Consider the following 20,999-nt stretch of genomic DNA (forward strand, 5'->3'; position numbering starts at 1 on the left):
TCAGAAAGGGCATCTGAGCAAGAGGACAGTTCAATCCTGGGACATCCGGTCCATTCCCACTCCACCCACTCATCTGTTCCTGACCCATAAATGAGGTCACATTTGGCATGAACTGTGGAGTCTCCCTCCACTCCATAGGACACTGTGACACAAGTCTCTATATAAAAAAAAAAAATAATAATAATAATAATAATTCACACACTCAGGGGTTGATGTGCACACACACCTTTTCTCAAGGACACCTCCACATGCGGAGGCATATTGGCACAGCTCATCATCCCTCCTCTGTCTTTGTGCCTGCTGGGTGGGTACAGCACGTCTCGCTCCTGCGTTTGGCTTACATTTGGGTTTACCGTTTGTCTGCCGTCCAGCAGGAAATGGCATGCCACATTCTCACCCACATACATCCCCGTCACCAGCTTCCTAAAGAACATGTCTTTATCATGATCTGTGCTATGAGGCAATGATCGAAACAACCTGCTGGTACCATCTGTGTCCGTCTCTGTTTACCAAATGAATGTGCCCTTTGCATTACTTGCCTAGATTCTCAGGTGTGCGCACATTAATGTGACCAGCTGTATGCTTGTTTAAGACGCCGTTCACAGTACAGTCTCGCTTGGGAACATGTAGCCAGTCAGTTCATAGGAAGAAGGTAAAGAATCTGGTTCACTGGACAATTAGGTTACAAAACCAGCTGCAAGATTCCATCACTTCAAGTTGTGTCTATTTTGGGCCTTGGACTCTGTGTGCTGCACTGCCCCCATGTGGCAGACCAGAGTCAGTTTTCAGACCTGTGATTATGTAAGACATTGCAGGGAATGAGTCATCACTGGGTTGCTTCAGATAGGGTAGAACTCTCTGTGTGTTTGTGTGTGTGTGTGTGTGTGTGTGTGAGAGAGTTTGTTGGCACAGAGCACTGGAGACAGCAGTGGGATGGGTGAGCAGCGCTGGGGACGATGAAACGTGAATTTTCCTGTTGCTTTTTTTCGACTCTGATTGATCGGTGTAAGTGGTCACTCCTGAAGAGCTGCAAAAGAACAAATGGAAGCAGTGTGGAAGGTTCTAGGACTCCATTCTTGTATGGCTACAAATAGTCCGACTGTATCTTGAGAATCTTATCTGATCATGGAATGATCTTGATTTTATTCATTTTGCTGTCCAGGTCAGTCCATGCAGAATTAATCTTCATATTTGAGCTAAAATTTTCAAGTAAAAGCATAATTTTGGTCCAAAGCAAATTTGCTGTATTATTAACATTTATATACTATACTAAGCAGTTTGGAGGATGAATGGATAGATGTACAGTACAGTACAATACAATAATATACAGTGAAATTCTAATATATAATTCCATTTGTCAACTTTTGAAATAAAAGGACAATTTCAGTCAAAATATCAAATCACCTAGATTGTAATGTAATGTAATATAATATACATCTGGCTGAAATTGCACATATTTCAAAGGTAGACTAAATGTAATATATTTATTAATAATGTATTATAAGTGGCCTTTTTATTACAAAAGAGAGCCATTTAATTCAGAGATTATATTATTTGAATTATTATTATATAATTATGTGTCTACTAAAAGGGCTATTTCAGTTAAAAGAACATTTTTAATTAAAATACATTATATTATTTAACATTAATAAAAACAAAATATTTTTGCAAAACTGAATATGAACAAGAACACCACCTACACACAATGAAGTACTGTAAGTCTTGTGACATCATAAACCCAGTAGCCTCAAGTACAATAACTCCATTATGATTCAGGCCACTGCAATTCCATTCAGAGGGGTTCTCTTTGCCATTCTGAGAATTGAGAAAGAGCTCTTGTTTCCAGTATTGGACCTGGTTTAGGTCCAGAAAGCTCTATTAACCTGCATCTGTAATTCAGTGGAACTAAAATAGTATTGATCAGAAAAGACTGAGTTTAGTCTGTCCTACTTTACTAAATGAAATGTCACTGTCTTGCACCTTAAACATTTTCCATATATAGCTCAGACATGATGCTGTAGATTATTCTGAATATGTAGTTTTCACCACTCTAAAGCTGTTCTTTTTGTAGTCAGGCTTGTGCTAATGAGGCTGCAGAGAGGCGGACAGCTGCTCAGTAGGGTTCCAGTCTATCCCGTGGTTAGATGAGTCAAAGATCGGAAGGGTGGGCAGCAGGGTTAAGCAGGGCACGTGAGCGAGACTTTCCATTTGCCGGAAGAGGATTCATAGCAGAGAAATGCCAAGAAAACATCCCAGCGGGAAGGCAAACATATATGGGTCTGGAGCCAGAATTATGGTCTTATCAAATTTATTAGAAATCCAGGATCGAAATACAACAACGGCAGCGTGATTTTTAAAAAAAACTACACAAAGTAACATGAGCATTATTGATGGTGGTGGTGGGGTAGAGGTTTGGAATGACTGAGTGGTTACTGAATAACAACAGTGAATAAAAACAAGACTGAACGCAGAGATATATTATGCATAGTGGAAAATTAAAAGAGGCTTTTTGACACTAAGAACATAGAGAGATACTTTTTACAGCCTTGATATTGCTACATTTATTTGAATAGGAGGGATTAATTATTGCTGACATCTGAACTGGAAGAGCAAACCAGTGGAAAGAGTCTGCAGAGCTGCAGCCCTCATCCTGAGAAAGAGGCTATTTTTAGAAATGACAAAAGACAGTTTACATTGGTTGTACAGCAGGTTTGGAATCATAGTGCAGGTAGTAACTTGGCCATTTTCCATATGGCACAATATAGTGGGTTGTTATCTTGTTGGCATTTTCTCCTTAAAATATAGTGCCTGTCTCTAATAGCCTTTTTATTATTAATGATGTAGAGGTTTTATAAGTTGGTACATGTCTCGTGAAAATTACTTCTCTACAATCTTGGTAATGATGTCTGTCAGTTGGCAGACATATCCAGCTCATAAGCCCTTCTTGTTGGATGAATCGATCAGTGCTTCCACTCTTCCACCCCCTTTTTCCCCTCTCTGGGCATCTCTACATCTCTCTCGGTTAAAAGGCATGAGGCCCAACGTAGATGGTCAAGCGCAGGACAGAACTGGTGTGGTAGGTCACGAGCGGGTTCATAGAAACCATCTCCAGATCCAGCACGTACTCTCTGGGGCCATTCACGGCACGGGCGAGAACAAGCATTGCGCTGATGTTGTTGATTTGCTGAGGAAACAGATTCAAAATTTGGCTCTATAAGAAATGTACTGGCTAATGGCTGGAATCAAAGGGGTCTTCCTGATTATATACACTACCCATTAAAAGTTTGGGGTCTGTAAAATTTTTAAAACTGAAGTCTCATGCTCACTAAGGCTTACTGACTCCCCACCTTTGAACTGTAGTGTAAATATTGAAGAATTTATAAAATAAAACTTTATTCAAGATATAAATTTAGCTTGTTTTGAGGGTGTTAAGCTCAGTGTTCTGGAAGGCGACAAAATAATTTAAAAGAAAATAATGTATGTCTGTTTTCAGTATAAGAAGATTATACACTAAATAAAGTTATTCTTTCAGAATATGCATTAAGTTATATAATTTTTAAATTACCCTGATGTAAAAGTCTCCATTGTCATCTCCAGAGCGGATACGGAAGGTGTTGTAGGCTCCAGGTGAGACGCTGGTGGCCTGGATCTGAAAGAGATCTGAGGGGACGGAGCGCTCGGATGTGATGCTCATGTAGCGATGCACAATTGAGTAGGGCAGGTCTCGACAGCCAGGCTTTGTGATAGGACATGTACAGCGGCTGAATGAAGCGAGAAAATTGCATCAGTTAGGAAAGATTTCAACTAAAGTGTTCAGGACTAAACGTAAGTGAGTTGAATAGATTTGAACTGACCTGCACTGAAAAGAATCAATACGCTTTTAGAGGACTGGCCTGTTTTAGAGTGAACTGAACTGAACCAGTAACATTTTACATGACTTAAATTGAATTGATTTAAAATGAACTGAAAGGAGATACATAAACTAAATAGTACCCGCTAGGTCAGGTTTTTGCATGACTAATAATTATGTTAGCCACAACTGTACCAAATTATACAAGTATGTCTACCATATGTCCAGAAAATTTGCTTAAAATTTTGGATGCCATCCATCTAGCCAGATATTTCTTCAGAAATGCCTGACCACCTGTTATTCATCTCAAGCTTGTGGAAATGCTAATTATGTTGAGACATGCTTAGAGGCACAGACTGAAGAACTGGCCTCAGATATGGAAAAATAAACGGGTCAATTAAAAAAAAAAAAAAAAAGTCAGGTATGTCTCAAATAGACACTACTGATGAACAATAGACAATCATGTAAAGGAAAATCTCATAAATGCTGATGCATAACTGTGTGTGAGCTGAATAGTATGCAAGTGTTTGTGGTATTTACAAATTGTTTACTTACTCTGACACTTGCACGTAGGGTTCCTCACAGCTTTTGCTGTCAACACACTTGTTACCTCCATGAATGTTAACACAAGTCTGTCCATCCGAGCACTGATGAGCTCCTGTCTCACATTCATTTATGTCTAGATTCAAAAGAGAAGAAAAAGTCTCTCATTTGTCCTATGAGTGAATTGTGAAGCAGAGTCTGCAGTGAGAGAGCATTAAACTGAGGTGAACCTTGGCAGAGGCGCGTGCCCAGGAGCTGATATCCTTTAGGACAGACACAGGAGAATTTGCCATGCTCATTAACACACTGATGCTGGCACAGGTAACTGGAGTAGCTGCACTCGTCTATGTCTGAAGACAGAGAATGAATATGATCAGTTGCATTTTTCTCTAATATGTGTATTTATTTTAGTTTATCCACATTTGTTTGTGTTTGCTCCCAGATTACCATTGCAGGCAAAGCCATCTGGCCCCAGCTCATAACCCTGCTCACATCGACACAGGAACGTCCCATACGTGTTATAACACCTCTGACTGCAGGGGGCCCCCATGCTACACTCATCAACATCTAAACACAACAGAATGACAAAGCAGACAGGATTGTATATGAAAACAAAAGTAAGGCAAACGGTGAAGTATTACAGAAGATTATATAAAATACTTTCTGAGATGGACTCGTTATTTTTGTTGCCATAAATAAATGTCTGGTCATTTTAAGTAGCCACTTAAGCAATATCAAAAACTCAGTTAATTTGTTTAAGGGATACCCTAAAGGAAGGAAGTGTTTCATTTAATTTCAGTGAACCCAATGAGTCAAAATGGTTTTAATGCACATTCCTGGTATTATTGTGTACAATTAATCAGTGCATGATATTCTACAGAAAAATATCATCCTAATAAACTGAAAAAAAAAAAAAAAATTAAACTTTTAACTTTTTGAAGCTTTAAAATGATATCACTTGCTCACCAATGGATCCTGAATGGGTGCCATCAGAGTGAGAGGTCAAACAGCTGTTAAAAACACCACAATAATTCACATGACTCCAGTTCATCATGTTAACATCCCATGCTGTGAAAAACTATGCGATTGTAAGAAACAAATCCATCATTAAGACATTTTAACTTTAAACCATCACTTTTGGCTTTGGACTGTTTTCGCTTATAAACGTCCTTGTTCTGTATATATTACTCTGATGATTTAGACAAGATGACATTTTCACTGGAGAAGGCAATATTATAGAAAGAGGACTTGTATTTTAGTCAGAAGCAATGATTTGAAGTTACAAAGTCTTGATGGATTTGTTTCGTACAAATGCAAAGCCTAGCTTTTCACTTCACAAAATATTTATTTATGGACTGGAGTTGTGTGGATTATTGTGATGGTTTTTATCAGCTATTTGAAATCTTATTCTGACGGCACCCATTCACTGCAGAGGAGCCATTAATGAGCAAGTGATGGAATTGATGAATTTCTCCAAATCTGTTCTGATGAAGAAACAAACTCATCTATATCTTGGATGGCCTGAAAGTGAATACATTTTCAGCAGATTTTCTTTTCAGGGTGAACTATTCCTTGAAGCAGTATAACAAAAAGTGTAATCAATATGTTAAAAAGCAAAATGGATATTCTGACAATATTGTAGAAATCTTGAATGCATCTTGACTCCATTCTGGTGCATAGCATTCACTTTTCCTGATCCACTCAATTACTGATGGATAAAATCAAGTCCCGTTCTACTTAATTTTTATGTTGAATATCCTGTTGCAAATGGAAATGCATCCAATTATGAAAGTTACATGTGCTGCAAACGGCGATTCACACTGACTTTAATGTCTCGATTTCTTGTTTTCCACTATGCACAAAGTACTCTTTTACTGGTTTATATTTTGGCCTTTACTCAAAGAAAATGAGGTGTAGGATGGAGTTGTGTAAGTATGTGGGTTTGGATTCCAAGTGCGTGTGTGTGTGGTGGGTTGGCCTATGACTCAGGGTATGGCAAAACGGGGCGTGGGAGTGAGTGTGTGGGTTGGCTTACCAATACAGGAGCGATTGTTGGCAGCCAGCTGGAAACCAGGCTCACACTGGCAGGAGAATGAGCCAGGCACATTAACACAGCGATGTTGACAGTAGCGGTACCGGCACTCGTCGATGTCTGAAAAGTATTAAAACAAAATTAGATCACATAAATTATTTTTATTCTTCATTTGTATGACTGAACAGACAATGATTATATGATCTTGCCATTTTATGTAATTTAAGGCACACTATACTCATAAACTGGAATTCTCTCTGGCACTTAACTTTGGGAACATCTTAGTAAATCAGTAATTATATCAATAGGTGTGTATACAAAATTCCTAAGTTTTAAAAGTGTATACTGATATTATTCATAAGTATATTTATATTATAAATATTAAGATAATATTTCTATAATAAATGTATATAATTACTGTAATATAACATAATATGAGATAAAATATCATATTTAAAGATAATATTAGCTCTTGTTAAGCTAGTAATATCTTTGCAGGTACTGGAGCGAACTTTATCGACTCTTTTTGCCTGCAAACATCAATTAATATTGAAATGGCACCCAATCCAAACTTTATAAGATTAGTTCACCCAAAATGAAAGTCTGCTGACATTTACACCTTCATGACATCATACCAGTTGAGATGCATCTTGATCACACAAAACATTCATATAAATTAACAAGACTCAATTCATAGCATAAAATACATTTAAACCAAATACTGTTCCTCACGTAAATGAATCGAATGTCTTCAGATGACTTGCATAAAAGATATTTTAAGAATATAGATAACCAAACAGTTGATGGAGCTCACTGACTTCCATAGTATGGGGAAAAAATACTGTGGAAGACAATTGGGACCATTGACTGTTTGGTTACATTTTTCACAATATAATCTTTTGTGCTCAACAGAGGAAAGTAACTTGAGAGTGAGTGATGACAGAATTTTCATTTTTGGGTGAACTACCCCTTCAAGTGCACTGCTTTTTCACAAGGAAGTCTTGAAACGACTTGAGTTTAAATAATTGAGTATAAATAGAAATGACATGAGTATAAATAAAAAATCTTTTTGACTGATTGTTTTGGAGAGGTGAACTATGTTGTGGTATTACTACAAAATTAGACAGGCTTTTTAATTTCTCACCGATGCATTCTGTGCCCACTTTGCGATACCCATCTGGACACTGGCAGGAGAAGGAGCCTTCTGTATTGAAACACTGCTGACTGGGCTGGCAGTCGTGACTGTCCTGTTCACACTCATCCACATCTGTTTTTGTGAGACAGAATCATGGAAATTTGTTGTGGACACATCACTGGTTCGGTTTTTATCTTTCTTTGTCTTCTCAGTTTTAGCACTGGAGCTGCCATAACTGTAGAATGTAATTATTACAGCATTTACTGGTTCACAGCTCATGAGAAGTGAAAGCTGTGTCTACATAGCGTTCTTGAGTAACGTTATCTCTGTTCGTTTCCTCTCGACGGTAGACGACAGCTGGGATGCCGCAGTCTTAGTAAATTCTTCCACCTCCTGCTGACCAGCCCCCTGCCAAGACTTCAGCACAAATCCCACAGTTGCCTCAGTGCAAAATCTAGCTGATCATTTCCCCTGACCACCTGTTTCTGTCTGAGTCATTTAAGCGCTAACAGTCAAAACTAAAACACTGCATGCAATAATCCCCTCTTTCACCATCTTGTTCACTAATACAACTGATTAGCATTTTCATTTTGATCTGAACACACATGACACGTCTGACACCTGTTCTGAAAACACAAGCCTGTTTTCACACACTCACCCACGCAGCTGTCTCCCTGGGGCTCAAAACCTGGAGGGCAGGGGTTGAATGGCTCGCTGGCTGTGTTCTCCAGGCTGGGGTGGATCTGGTTGGGTGGTTCAGGGGCAGGGATGACCGAGGCAGAGCGAGGAAGGCACAGGTACCCACCATAGTGGTTGAAGCACTTCATCTCTCCCTTACAGGCCTCTGGGATCGTCTCACATTCATTTATATCTGCAGACACACATTCGAAGCAGAATACATAGGTGTTTATTAGTAAAAATCACACTATTTGATAACAGTTAAGAGTTACATAACACTTAAAAAGACATACATATATTATAAACACTGCAACGGTTATTTATCACTAAACTTATAAGCTTTCTGTATGTCAAATTGTATTAATTTAAATATATAATAATATACATTACCATTGTTCTAATATACTAGTCTCTTATGCTCACAAAGGCTGCATTTATTTAATTAAAAATACAGTAATATTGTGAAATATTACAATTAAATATATATATATATTTATATATAATACGAAATTTATTCACGTGATGGCAAAGCTGAATTTTCTGTCTTCAGTGTCACATGATCTTTCAGAAATCTTTCTTATATGCTGCTTAATATTTTTGTGGAAGCTGTGATGTGTGTGTGTGTGTGTGTGTGTGTGTGTGTGTGTGTGTGTGTGTGTGTGTGTGTGTGTGTGTGTGTGTGTGTGTGTGTGTGTGTATTTTCAGGATTTTTTGAAGAACAAAGTTCAAAAGAACAGCATTTATTTGAAATAGGAATGTTTTGCATAAGGATCCTTTGAACTGGATATTTTAAGTTTTGAGGGGACATGTTTTACCTTTGCAGTGTTGAGTCTGTGGATCCCAGTGATATCCATCTGTACATTCCTATAAAAAAACACATGAATTAGTGCATAGTAACACACTTTACATTGCATAGTTACACATAGTATGTGTAAATATAAGATGTAATGATGTAACACACATTATGAAGATGTATTTAAGGAGAGCAAAGGGAGGGAGAGGGACAGAGGGAGGTTTCGTTCCTTCTTACCGTGTAGGTGTCAGTTTCTGTGGGTGGCTGTGAAATAGCGTGGTGGAGAAACACATAGATGCACATACAAAAGACCAAAACACACCCGGGCCGCATCCTCACACACACCTTCAACACGCTCTGATGAGCACAGGCACAAAAACACCTCCAAGAGTGTCGACTAAAGAGGAGGGATCAGACACAGACATGCACTCTCACACACGCACATGCACACACACTGGTAGAGTCTCTGGTGTGGATTAGATGATGCTGCGATGAAGTTACACTGAGGAATCTGTGGATGAGAAGTAAACAGCTTGAGAAAACTTCAGAATCAAGATTTACGCATCACTGTTTGAACCCATATAAGTGATCCCACTGTATTGGTCATAACTGCAACTCAAAACAGATGTTTGTGGTTTATTTGAGCTTTATTAAGCGTATCAGTATAATGTAGTGTCAGGGCCTCTCATTTAATAGCAACGCACACAACCGCTGAAATTGCTTGATTACCAGACTCCCCCTAGTGGTTGTATTAAAATTGCAACAAAATCTAAAAGATTTACACTTAAACTTACCTAAGATACCAGTTAGACTTGAATGGTAATGAAAAAAAGACGTTCATTTATTTAATGAATTAACAATGACCCACCGTGTCTTTTACAGAATTTATTTATCAAGGGTTAATGTTTATTTATAAATGTTCATTCATTTTGTGTTTATAGTACATTGATGAATGTTAATTTAAAACAAGTGAAATGATCTAAATTCTCTCTCTTATTTATAGTACTTTTTTGTTAGTTTGAATAAGTACTTTCTTTATTTCAAACACCCCCAGTACAACTACTGACTGTATTAACTATAATTATTAAATATTAACTTCAATTTTTATAAAACATTTCTGGCTTTGAGGGGAGTACAAAGTTTGCTTTTCATTAATGTCAAGTATCACACAGACCTATTAAATGCAGCACTATTTTCCTGGCCTTCTTTTCTGTAAATACGCACATACATTGACATTTATTTAGAGTGTGCACACAAACAGTGTTTTCAGGCGTAGTATGGAAACACAAAAGCTGCTCCAACATGACATGAGCCCAACAGTAGCTCTTTTCTGAAAATGCTCAGAGAGTTCAGTCTAAAAGTATTGTCATGTTGACTCAGTGCAACAAACAGCAAACCGCAGGGTGACGTGCAAATCTGCACATACTATCTCAGCTGCGTCAGCCTCCAGATACAATTGTTGTGCTTTTCCTCCCAAATTACATGAAATCATTCAAGCCTCTTACAGTAGCCACCATACAGGAAACACTTGCGACTTCACACGCAAACACACTGAAACGCTGCAACAAAACAAACATGCTCGCAAATCTCTCATATGTGTGATTTACCCGCTCCTTACTGACTGACCAAAATGCTACTTATGGTTTAAATAGAGACCCGCAAAATCTCAAAGCAGGCTGTCCCTGTGGTGTTGCTCCGGACTGGGAAAAACCTGAAATCAACCATCATAAACAAACTTGAGGCCAGCAAGAGCACAGTCCAGTCACTTGGCCAGAGTGTGGGCAGTGTGGAGGTGTGGGTAATATCATCTGCCGTCATGTCTGAGTGGCACTTGACCTTCTGGAATGCCAGCGGATAGGATGTGGCCAGTGCTCTGAATAACATTCAGCCGGACACTCACTGTGTTTCCCACAGTATCACATTCCCGGGAAAACCCCCTCAAGGTTCACCAGAAAGGTCAAATGTGGTTACCCAGAATGCCCTTGTAGAAGTCTTTCTTTCTGTTGGACTATTTTTTGATTCATTTAATAATTTTCTTTAGCAGATGTGTAATTGTATGGCTACCTATGAAGCAAAATATATAAATGTGGAGCACTTCAGATGGGAATAGGCACGTCTGTTTGCATTTGGTTGGCTGGTAGTTCCGTGACTTTGTAAAGTCTGCAGTGATTATATGACCACCAATAACACAAGTAATAAAGACTGGACTTCATGGGCAGACCACACATGTCTCATAACAAATGCTCTCTTCCTCCCACTCGTTCACCCTTATAAACACACTCACACTATTCCAGTGTCATGTCTACGGTTAATTCAGTGTGCTCAGCTGGGCATTAAATTCAAAATCTGACATGGTAGCCAAAGCACTCAGGCAGGGGATCCAGGTTTAAACCTTGCTAGTCAGTGCACTTTTCATTTTATGAATACGACCTCCTCTCCTCCCACCTGTGCAAACCAAAGTGGGATTTTTATGTCGGGACCCCCATGGCTGTACTGTTAACAAAGAAAGCATAGACAGATGCAGTGGTTGTGGTTTTTGCCCAAATGAGTTGGATAGTTAAGCCACAGTATAAAATGCATGAATTTTGCATTAGACACAAAATCATTAACATTTTAGATTAGGGAGCAATTCTCACTATTAACTTGATGTTTATTAGCATGGACATTAATAGCATAATAGTAATAGGCTGTTCATTACTACTTATAAAACACATATTAATGCATTATTCTGCATAATCATATTTTAAAAGTGACGTGACATACAGCCAAGTATGGTGACCCATACTCAGAATTCCTGCTCTGCATTTAACCCATCTAAAGTGCACACACACAGCAGTGAACACACACACACACCATGAACACACACCCGGAGCAGTGGGCAGCCATTTATGCTGCGGCAACCGGGGAGCAGTTTGGGGTTCGGTGCCTTGCTCAAGGGCACCTCAGTCATGGTATTGCCGGCCCGAGACTCAAACCCACAACCTTAGGGTTAGGAGACAAACTCTCTAACCATTAGGCCACGACTTCCCCTTTTAGACCCCTTAATCCTACCTCATACCTAAACTTATACAACTAACTAACTAACTATTAATAAGCAGCAAATTAAAAGTTTATTGGGACAACAGTCATAGTTAATAGTGAAAATTGGTCTCCAAACTAAAGTGTGACTAAAATATTGACAAAGTGGCATCTACAAATAAATGAGAGGCTGTTATTTAGAAAAGCTCTCTTTTTTAGCAAATTTTGCAGTTATTCTTAACTAAATGGTCTTAAGATCATTTCTAGGGGATGTACGAAGTCAGTTCTCCTCAAGTTTACACAATTGTCCATAAATGTAGTTTATCACATTAACTGTATCATTTTAGATCATTAAACGGCAGTAACTGAAGTTTTCGAGTGACTCAGTAGTTTGTATATTGCTACAGTATTTTACAGACACTGAAAATTGTCTTCAAAAATTGTTTTACAACAACAAAAACAAGTACACTACTGTTCAAACATTTGAGGCTTGATGAATGAATTATATTCGGCTTATTATACACCAAGGTTTTATTTATATGAACAATTAAGAAATAACTGTTTTCTATTTCATGTAATTTAAATGTATTTTATTCCTGTGATGCAAAGCTAAATTTTCAGGATCATTACTCTAATCTTAAGTGCCACATGATCCTTCAGAAATCATTCTAATATGCTGCTCAAGAAACATTTCTTATTATTATCAAAATAATAATTATAATTATCAATTATTATCAAAATTATTCTTATTATCTACTTAATATGTTTGTGGAAAGCATGATAACTTTTTTCAGGATTCTTTGATGAATATAAAGATTAAAATGAACATCAATTATTTGAAATAGAAATCATTTTGTAACATGAACTTACTGTCACTTTTGATCATTTTAATGCATCCTTGCTTAATAGAAATATACATTTTTGACTGATACTGTATATATTATAAAAGTTCTAAACAAGGACTTTTGTGGCCATCAATGATGCTCACTACTTCCACGTTGCCTACTTAAGCAGCCCTGAGAAGACATTAATATTTCCAACTACCAAAAATAGAGAATTAATGAGGCTACAACAGAAAGCCCCAGTCTGATTTACTCGACTCTGTCACGCTCTCTGCTTTTAAATGAATGCCCAAGTCAGCATCCAGCCATATAAAATAAAACATCTAACATAAGTAATTAACAAAACACATAAACAAATGTGATGTCACAAGAGTGGCCTGTAAAAATACAGTAAAGCAGTGTTCCATGTTCTCATGTCACATAACCATTTTATTGAGCCTTCATTCTTATAACAACACCTGTGCTTCCAACGGAGGCCAGAATGATTTTGGTATAAACACAAGAGTAACCACAAATTCCCCGACCTTTGTGTGTCCTCAGAAACCTTTGAGAGTCTTTGCGCAATGCTCCATTCTGTTGTCTTTCACATCAAATCAGCTCTTATAAACAGATGGGAGTTTGTATGAATCAGCTTTTTGTCTTTAAAAATAGAAACATTATGTAAACAAAGTCACCCATTTTACGTTCGCAGGCTCAAATAACAACGTACAGTCAATGGCATTAGTCTGGTTGTGAAAGAGGTTGGAAAAGAGATTGGAAAGTTTTGCAACACTTCAGACATGTAGATATTTGTAAAACCATCATGATGGTTGAGTAATAAATGTTTAAAAAAAAAAAAAACACACACACAACAACATTTTATGTGTAAGCATGGAAAGTTGGCAGATATAAGATAATATGACATTCACCAGTATTTATGGTAGGAGATGTGGAATCTGCTGAATAATGTGATTGATTGTTCTCTCTCTAGTGTAGTGTCTGTAGTCGTGGATGTTTGGAAGAGAGCCGGAGAGTGAGTGTGACGTGTGCAGCCCTGGAGCAAACCGGCCAGTTGAAATTTTCCTTAGTCTGCCCTTTATTGCTTTATCTCCTTCTGCCCCACTGTCTGTGACATAACTTCAATTCAGCCTGACGTTTCTGCTTTAGTAAGATGAGCAGATCCACAATGGTCCAAAGACCCCATGCAAACAACAGCTACTGGAGTACAATGACAATATATTACAGTGCAATATTAGATTTTCTTTCGCAAATGTGCTATACTCACAGGCCGTGCTTTCTTCTTGCTGTGTTCTTGAATGCAGTGTTTTTTCTTCTTTTCTTCCGGTGAATCACTCTCTAGTTTGTTTCAGTGCAGTGGTGGCACGTCTTCTCTTCTATCCTCACTCCTCAGCCTGATAGAGTGAGTGTGGAGACGGACAGCTGGACTGTGAATGTATGCAAGGGAGGGAAAGACGGAAGAGAGGAGAGAGGGACAGCCCATTCCGACCCCCATACAGCTTCCCTGCACGGCCATCCTCCGCCCCAGACCCCTCCTCATCTGACCCCCCAGGATGAAAATTCCTGGTCTGCGGCCCAAATTCCAAAATTCCAAATGTGTCCAGCTCAACGACAGAAAACAGCATAAAGATTCACACACACATGCAGCCAACCCCCCTCCATACACATGAGCCAGCCTCCACGCACACACACACACACACACACACGGGCAGAGACCCCACCTGGTTTCATTTAAACTCGCCCTCCACAGCCTGCAACTTTCTTTCTCTTTTCCCCTCCACCCTTCATCTCTCCCATCTTTTTCAGTCTCTTGCTCTCTCTATTCCTTTCATTTGGCTGGATATTTATAGCTTGGGAGAAGTTGGTGGAATGTAGACAAAAACTAGAGAGCAAACTAGAAAGAGAGAGAGAGAGAGAGGAGGCTGGGACGCACGTCTGCTTGGAAAAGTTGTTCACTTTTTTTGCCGTTTCTAAATATTGAAACTGGAGGTACTCGAAGGCCTATATTACAAGAAATGAAAGGAAATGGAAAGCCTCACGTTCTTACTGCTGGTATACTTTTACTTCAGACAATAAAGCATGAAATAAGAATTGGAGTTTTAGTCTGTCTATGCTAAAGTACTTGTCAATGTTAACAAAATTCACTTTTAACAGATATATATATATATATATTTGAAATCATTCTTTTATGGCATTGTTGCAAAACCCCATTTTGGACATTTATTTTTAAGAGTGTAATACTGAATTCAGAATAGCAACTAACATAATACTTAATTTGACACAAACTGTAATAATACTATGTTAATATAGTATTTGTATTCATAAAAATGTCAGTGATACATGCTTTTGTATATTTGAGGCTTTAGAGGCATGTACTTAATTCTTTGTGGTGAAAGAAGGTTCTTCAGATTATAAAAAGGTAAGAAAGAGATGGTTCTTTAAAGAGCCTTTGACTAAATGGTTCTTTGTGGAACCAAAAATGGTTCTTCTAAGGCATCACTGTTAAGAACCTTTTTTTTTAAGAGTGTACCAGAACACCTGTAGAGTAATGTGGTAGGCCTGACAGCTGTCATTACATACTATTATTGCAAAAACACACACGTACACTGTGCCACCAAGGCCTGACAAATTGTGGCCCCCTACTGCTTTCCCGTCCCCAAGCGGCCCACACACAGACCTCACACCCATCATGTACCCACTTACCCTAATCAAGCCAGAGGGGTCAGGAGTAAATGGACCATAAAGACTCACATGTAAGCCACAACATCCTTTGGACTGTTAGCATGTTATTTACCATTAAGACCCCCAAATTATGTCAGTCAAAACAAGTATGATCAGTCCATAATCTTGTTCTGAACCTCCGTCATTATGAAATATACTGTTGTTGTTTTTTTCAGTGGGTTTGCTAAAAGGGAAAACCCACAAAGCAGAGTTAATGAAAACACAATGCAGACAGTGTCTATGGAAATCATGCTGTTTATTTACAAGTCATACACTTCTGGAGGCCAAAGGGTGAAAGAATAAAGCAGGGATCGAGGGAGAGGGAGGTGAAGAGATGGACAGCTGGTCGGGGGGAACATATTTGGGAAAGGATTAAAGAAAGTAGATGATAAACAGGGAAAAATTAAACATCAGGCCAAATATTCATCAGATGCACAACTGCATTTAAATGAGTTATGAAGAGGAGAGAAAAGGTGTAAATGGAGATTCTTCTTCAGTCGTGGTACATTCTAAGGATGCAACTTTTGATAACTCCCATGTACCTGGTCCAGACAGCATGGTGCCTGGGAAAAAAGAGGGAGACACAGATTTAAAAATGTGTCACAAAATATACTTTTATTCAGCTTGGACTTACAAGTGCTTGGTTTGTAAACACATGAACATTTGAAATGTTTACTCTGATATTTTGATGTGAAATTCTCTTTATATACACTACCATTGAAAAGTTTGGGGTCAGTAAGAATTTATTTTTCTTTTATTCAGCAAGATACATTAAACTGACAGTAAAGACTTCAACAAATAAATAAATGCTGTTCTTTTGAACTTTCTATTAATCCGAGAACCCTGAAAAAACAATTTTCCTCAAGAATATTAAACAGCACAACTGTTTTCAACGCTGATAACTAATAATAAGAAGAAATGTTTATTAAGCACCAAATCAGAATATTAGAATTATTTCTGTATTAGTATGTGATACTGAAGACTGGAGTAATTATGCTGAAATTTCAGCTTTGCTATCAAGAATAAATTACATTTTAAAATTTTTAAATTTAAAACTGTAGTTTGGGATAAATACATATTTTCCAAATGATTCGGAGTGCTGTGGTTTCCTTATTTATAAACAGAAAACCACATTCCACAGTGGTCAAACCACATAAATGACTGGACAGGAAACAAAGGTGACTGCAGATAAAGCAATGTGCATACGATACAGTGACCCCCACTGGCTGCAAAGAGAATTTTCCCTGAATAAAGACCTCCATATGCAGCAATTGTTTAAAACAAATATCCTCGCACACTGTGCAACAAATATAGTGAGACTTACTTGAAGGTGTCAAGGATATGTGCCGAGTTAGTATAATGAGTAAGGTAGAGGTTCACATCTATTGATGTCAATTTGTCTGATCGACAAGGTTCAATAAACTGTGAAGAGAACAAGGAATTAATGTTTTGTGAAAACTTCAGCACTTCAGCTCTGTTAGTGGTTTTATTCAATTTAAAAAGTACCTTTTCGACAAGGTCAATGAAGAAATCACGAACATCTTTTGCGTTGATTAATTTGGCAGCGATATTTACAAGGCCCCTTGAGAGATTCTACAGCAGGAGATATTTTGAAATCAAGAATTAAGTAGAAAAGCATTTATTTCACAACTAAATAAATCCTCTTACCTTGAAATTGGCTTCCATCTCATTAAAGACATTGGTTTTACCCCGCAGAGCAGTGCACACTAAACTGAGTGGATAAGAGGTTTCATTATTCAGATGGCATGCAACATTTGAACATTTACAACGGCCCTCCTCAGACCCTTATCTCTCTTCTCCCTGTCCAAATCACTTGCTCACACACTTTTTGTGTTGGTCTAAGAGATCCTTGTCTGTGATTAGAATTTTGAGGTCTTTGAGGTCTTGAAGGAATTCCTTATCCAGATCTACATCCATGTCCTCCATCATGTTATCTAAGAGAGTACAGACAAAGACATAAAAGGAGATATTTTCATCTGTCTCAATATTTTTCTAAACTACACAATTGGTCAGAGTGACAGTGTCCATTAATAACCTCGGACTAGATGCTCAAGAACATGCAGATGTCAAATTAATTCAGAACATTAGGACATTAATGAATCACTCTGTAGGAGTTGATTTTACAACAATGACCAGTTGACTGTATATTCTCACTTAATATTTGGCTCCTTACAAATAAATGGATATATCATTATTAATATATATATATATATATATATATATATATATATATATATATATATATATATTATAATAACAGAAAAATTATTAATATTGTTTTTAAAACTTAAAATTGTATTAGCTGACTGTATAGTATCTTACCCTATAAATATATATATATATATAATTTATGTAATAAATTCTTTAAAAATAACAAATAAGTGGTAAAGTGACATAATTAAGCAATCCAAAATTAGGGAATCAGCTGCCTGGCATAATGGTCATTCAGTTTAGTGGCCATTATACAAACATATTTGACACATTTATTGCCATGATTGACCAATTTCAAGTATCGCAGATGGCTGTGTAACTGGTCTTACCCACAGCTCCTACAGTCCAGTTGTTGATGAGCTGCCCAGCACAGAAGGCAAAGTCCTGGAAGGTTAGATACTGCAACTTTTTCTTCCCCGTCTCAAAACGATGATTGGCAAAGAACACTATTGCAGCATAGTCTCTGCAGGAGGAATTGGCAGGATCATTTAGCAAGAGAAGGTGAATAAAGCACACCAGATCAGCAATGAATCAACTGTTCATGGAAACTTGCATTCTTACAATGTTAATGAACACACAACTGGAAGAATGGATATGTGTAGTAAATAAGTAGTTTAGTAACATAATCATATCTAACTATGCTTTGACTGCTCTCTCTCTTTTTTTCTTTTTGCTGTTTTTCCCCCCTCATTTTCTGAGTTCAGTTCTACCAGCATTCAGGATTAATTAAAAAGCTTTGGAAAGAAATTTCTCAGAAAAAGACTTTCTTACCTGGCTAATTGATCAGGTAGCAGAAAATGTTGCCGAATGTTTTCCACCAGGGGGCCCTTGAGTTCTTCCACCACTTTGAACACTCGCTTGAAGTTATCAAACTGTTTAAGGAGACGGCCATAATCATTTCATTTCCAAAAGGGTCTCGGAAAAGTATCCAAGCATAAATCTTAGTTATCAATGAGTAGTTCATATTCTTAGGGTGTGTTTATACTTGGCAGGTTCGGTTTGATTAAAACGTACGCTGGTGAGATTGCTCTGTTAGTGCGGTTCATTTGAATAAGTATGAACGCTGCCAAACAAACCTTGATGCAAACCAAACAAGTGCTTCCAAATGAACTCTGGTGCGATTTGACTGATATATGAACGAACACAGACCAAAGACATTTAAACTAAACAAAATCGGGACATGATGTCACAAGATCCGACCCTAAAAAGACAGAATGCTCAAGCCTGTTATAGTTCAGTATAGACTGAACAACTGTCTTCTTGCAGCAGATCTCTGCGTATGCAACAAAAGAATTCCTTAATCTGTTTCAACTCCTTCACAGATTTTATAAGCTCTTTGTGAGCTGGTAAAAATACCACCATATGTACAGATATACAACAAGTGCATGTAGCCCAGCAAGCAGCATTGTTTCGGATGTTTGGTAAGTGTGCAAAATATATGTCCAGGTTGTGGCCATATCCTTATGCCATTTGTTTTGTATGTTAAGGTTTGGTGTTAAAAATTACAGTATAAACACTAAGCTAATCAGGACTAAATTTAGAGTTTTCTTTCTAGGTCCGAACCAATAGAACCAAGAGAATGGAATTCCAAGTGTAAACACACCCTTAAATGGAGTCCTTCAGCCCACCTGTCTTCTGCAGCTCTTCAGCGTAATGCCTGTCTTTATACTAACATCATCAAGGTCTTTTTTGGTTCCTTTAGAGAGCTTCTTTCCCAAGACCTCTCGAACAAATAAATCATCAAAAGCATAATACCTAAAAAGGGAAATGCAAATAAATGTTTGAAATTGAATAATGACAAAATCAAGCGAATTAAACTGGCAAGCCAGTGCATACCTTTCAATGAGCATGGCTTGTCTGTCTGGCGGTATCTGAAATAGAAGCTGATTGGCTAGTTTAGCCGGATGGTGCAAAAGTCTCTCGCACATCTGGAAAGTTCTGTACTGGTCCATGGTGTCACTGAGCAGCACTTCTGCACTCGCCTCACACTCCTCCATCACACCTCCTTCTATCCGCACCTTCACTGCATCATTCACTATGAGGTCGACCACATTGACTAGTATATTATTAATGCTCTAAACAGATATTACAGTAGCTCATGGTCTGATATATACTTTACCTGTATATCCATTCAGCCACAGCTGATACACCTCTTTGTCCATAATGGTGGTGTTTCCAACAAATACATCCAGTTCCACAGACATCTTGACATCGACACTATATAAACTCTGCAGTCACATGATCAAGGTTAGTTAATACTTAACAAAAGATTTTAAAATCCAGATTTACTTAATGAGTTGTAAGGATAAACTGGTATTAGGAGTCTCACTCTTTGGCACTAAAATCAAAGAACAAGACTGACAGACAGTTAGCAGACTAATTCAACAGCTATTAACTATTCAGCATACATAACACAGTTTAGCATGCTACATTACTATGTATTGTCAAAGAAATCTTAAGCAGACTTACCAAACACAAGCGTATAAACGCGAAAGGTGGTTTTGAATCACATTCAGATGTCACAACATTAACGGTAACTCTTGTTTTGGTATGTCTCGCTCCTTTCAACTTCTATTCGTCGAAAACATAAGCTTCTCTGATAGGTAAGCGTGCACACGGTTTAAAGGTTATTACCACGAGCTGATCATACAGTGGTAAGTGGTAACAATCACGTAAATATTTACCAAAGCCTAACTGTCATATCGAGCGACTATTCTACATCCATAGCAACAGCGTACTGTCGTGACTATTTCCGGTTGTGCTCCCGGAACACGTCACATCCACGTGACTGTCTGTTACTGTAGTTTCTGGTAGCAAGTGGCCGGGTATCATCACATCATCACAACTGTATGTTTTATTTAGACACGTTACTGAATGTTTTGACAGGATTTAGTAAAATACCACTGGCATGAAACAGCACTATTTCTTTTTAAATCATTAATTCTAATTATTATTATTATTATTTTTTTTTTTTAGAATATTGTGATAGCCTGTTTTAGTAAAATACTGAGGCCACCATCAACTAAACTATTTGTGACTATTTTGTGATACCTTTAAATAGGAATGCTGAAACTATTCACAAAAACATGGTTAGCTGTTAAGAGAGATTGTGGATCATTGAATAGATAGTGTTAAATAACTGATGCTAAAGCTTTTAA

At 37.8% G+C, this 20,999-nt stretch overlaps 2 protein-coding genes and 1 long non-coding RNA gene across 4 annotated transcripts; 1 reads left to right on the forward strand and 2 right to left on the reverse strand.

The window, feature by feature from the left end:
- The first annotated feature begins 892 nt into the window (after positions 1–892).
- On the forward strand, positions 893–4,977 carry LOC122139678. The gene is made up of 3 exons (XR_006156484.1): positions 893–1,162; positions 4,534–4,714; positions 4,836–4,977. It is a non-coding gene; the product is annotated as an uncharacterized LOC122139678 (long non-coding RNA).
- On the reverse strand, positions 2,292–14,405 carry LOC109102181 (EGF-containing fibulin-like extracellular matrix protein 2). Its single transcript, XM_042738791.1, has 11 exons — positions 14,156–14,405; positions 9,269–9,542; positions 9,054–9,102; positions 8,219–8,431; positions 7,570–7,692; positions 6,429–6,545; positions 4,841–4,960; positions 4,624–4,743; positions 4,406–4,529; positions 3,566–3,761; positions 2,292–3,184 (listed from the first exon to the last, which is right to left on the reverse strand). Exons 2-11 carry the CDS (start codon positions 9,362–9,364, stop codon positions 3,023–3,025), a joined length of 1,320 nt encoding a protein of 439 aa, XP_042594725.1. The 5' UTR covers positions 9,365–9,542; positions 14,156–14,405; the 3' UTR covers positions 2,292–3,022.
- A 1,441-nt stretch (positions 14,406–15,846) lies between these two features.
- On the reverse strand, positions 15,847–20,605 carry LOC109102178 (acidic fibroblast growth factor intracellular-binding protein B-like). 2 transcript variants are annotated; one of them, XM_042738792.1, is made up of 11 exons: positions 20,311–20,605; positions 19,961–20,069; positions 19,678–19,876; positions 19,470–19,596; positions 18,613–18,713; positions 18,171–18,304; positions 17,456–17,564; positions 17,278–17,341; positions 17,116–17,202; positions 16,934–17,031; positions 15,847–16,172 (listed from the first exon to the last, which is right to left on the reverse strand). In XM_042738792.1, the coding sequence occupies exons 2-11, from the start codon at positions 20,043–20,045 to the stop codon at positions 16,103–16,105; spliced, it is 1,074 nt and encodes a 357-aa protein (XP_042594726.1). In that variant the 5' UTR covers positions 20,046–20,069; positions 20,311–20,605; the 3' UTR covers positions 15,847–16,102. The 2 variants fall into 2 exon arrangements, with proteins under 2 accessions (XP_042594726.1, XP_042594727.1); XM_042738793.1 differs by lacking the exon at positions 20,311–20,605 and having other exon boundaries at positions 19,470–19,876.
- Positions 20,606–20,999: the final 394 nt, after the last annotated feature.

Source organism: Cyprinus carpio, chromosome B14 (genome assembly GCF_018340385.1).
Source record: "Cyprinus carpio isolate SPL01 chromosome B14, ASM1834038v1, whole genome shotgun sequence".
Classification (NCBI taxonomy): Eukaryota; Metazoa; Chordata; class Actinopteri; order Cypriniformes; family Cyprinidae; genus Cyprinus; species Cyprinus carpio.

What these genes read in the sequence shown, in the direction of transcription:
- LOC109102178 (XM_042738793.1), bottom strand. Translation starts at nt 20,045, where the DNA reads ATGTCTGTGGAACTGGATGTATTTGTTGGAAACACCACCATTATGGAC. An exon ending in CTGGACTGTAGGAGCTGTGG is followed by an intron (nt 17,565 to 18,170) that starts GTAAGACCAGTT and finishes GTACTCTCTTAG; the next exon opens with ATAACATGATGGAGGACATG. An exon ending in TCATTGACCTTGTCGAAAAG is followed by an intron (nt 17,032 to 17,115) that starts GTACTTTTTAAA and finishes TTCTCTTCACAG; the next exon opens with TTTATTGAACCTTGTCGATC.
- LOC109102181 (XM_042738791.1), bottom strand. Translation starts at nt 9,364, where the DNA reads ATGCGGCCCGGGTGTGTTTTGGTCTTTTGTATGTGCATCTATGTGTTT. An exon ending in CAGAAACTGACACCTACACG is followed by an intron (nt 9,103 to 9,268) that starts GTAAGAAGGAAC and finishes GTTTTTTTATAG; the next exon opens with GAATGTACAGATGGATATCA. An exon ending in CAACAATCGCTCCTGTATTG is followed by an intron (nt 4,961 to 6,428) that starts GTAAGCCAACCC and finishes TGTTGTGTTTAG; the next exon opens with ATGTTGATGAGTGTAGCATG.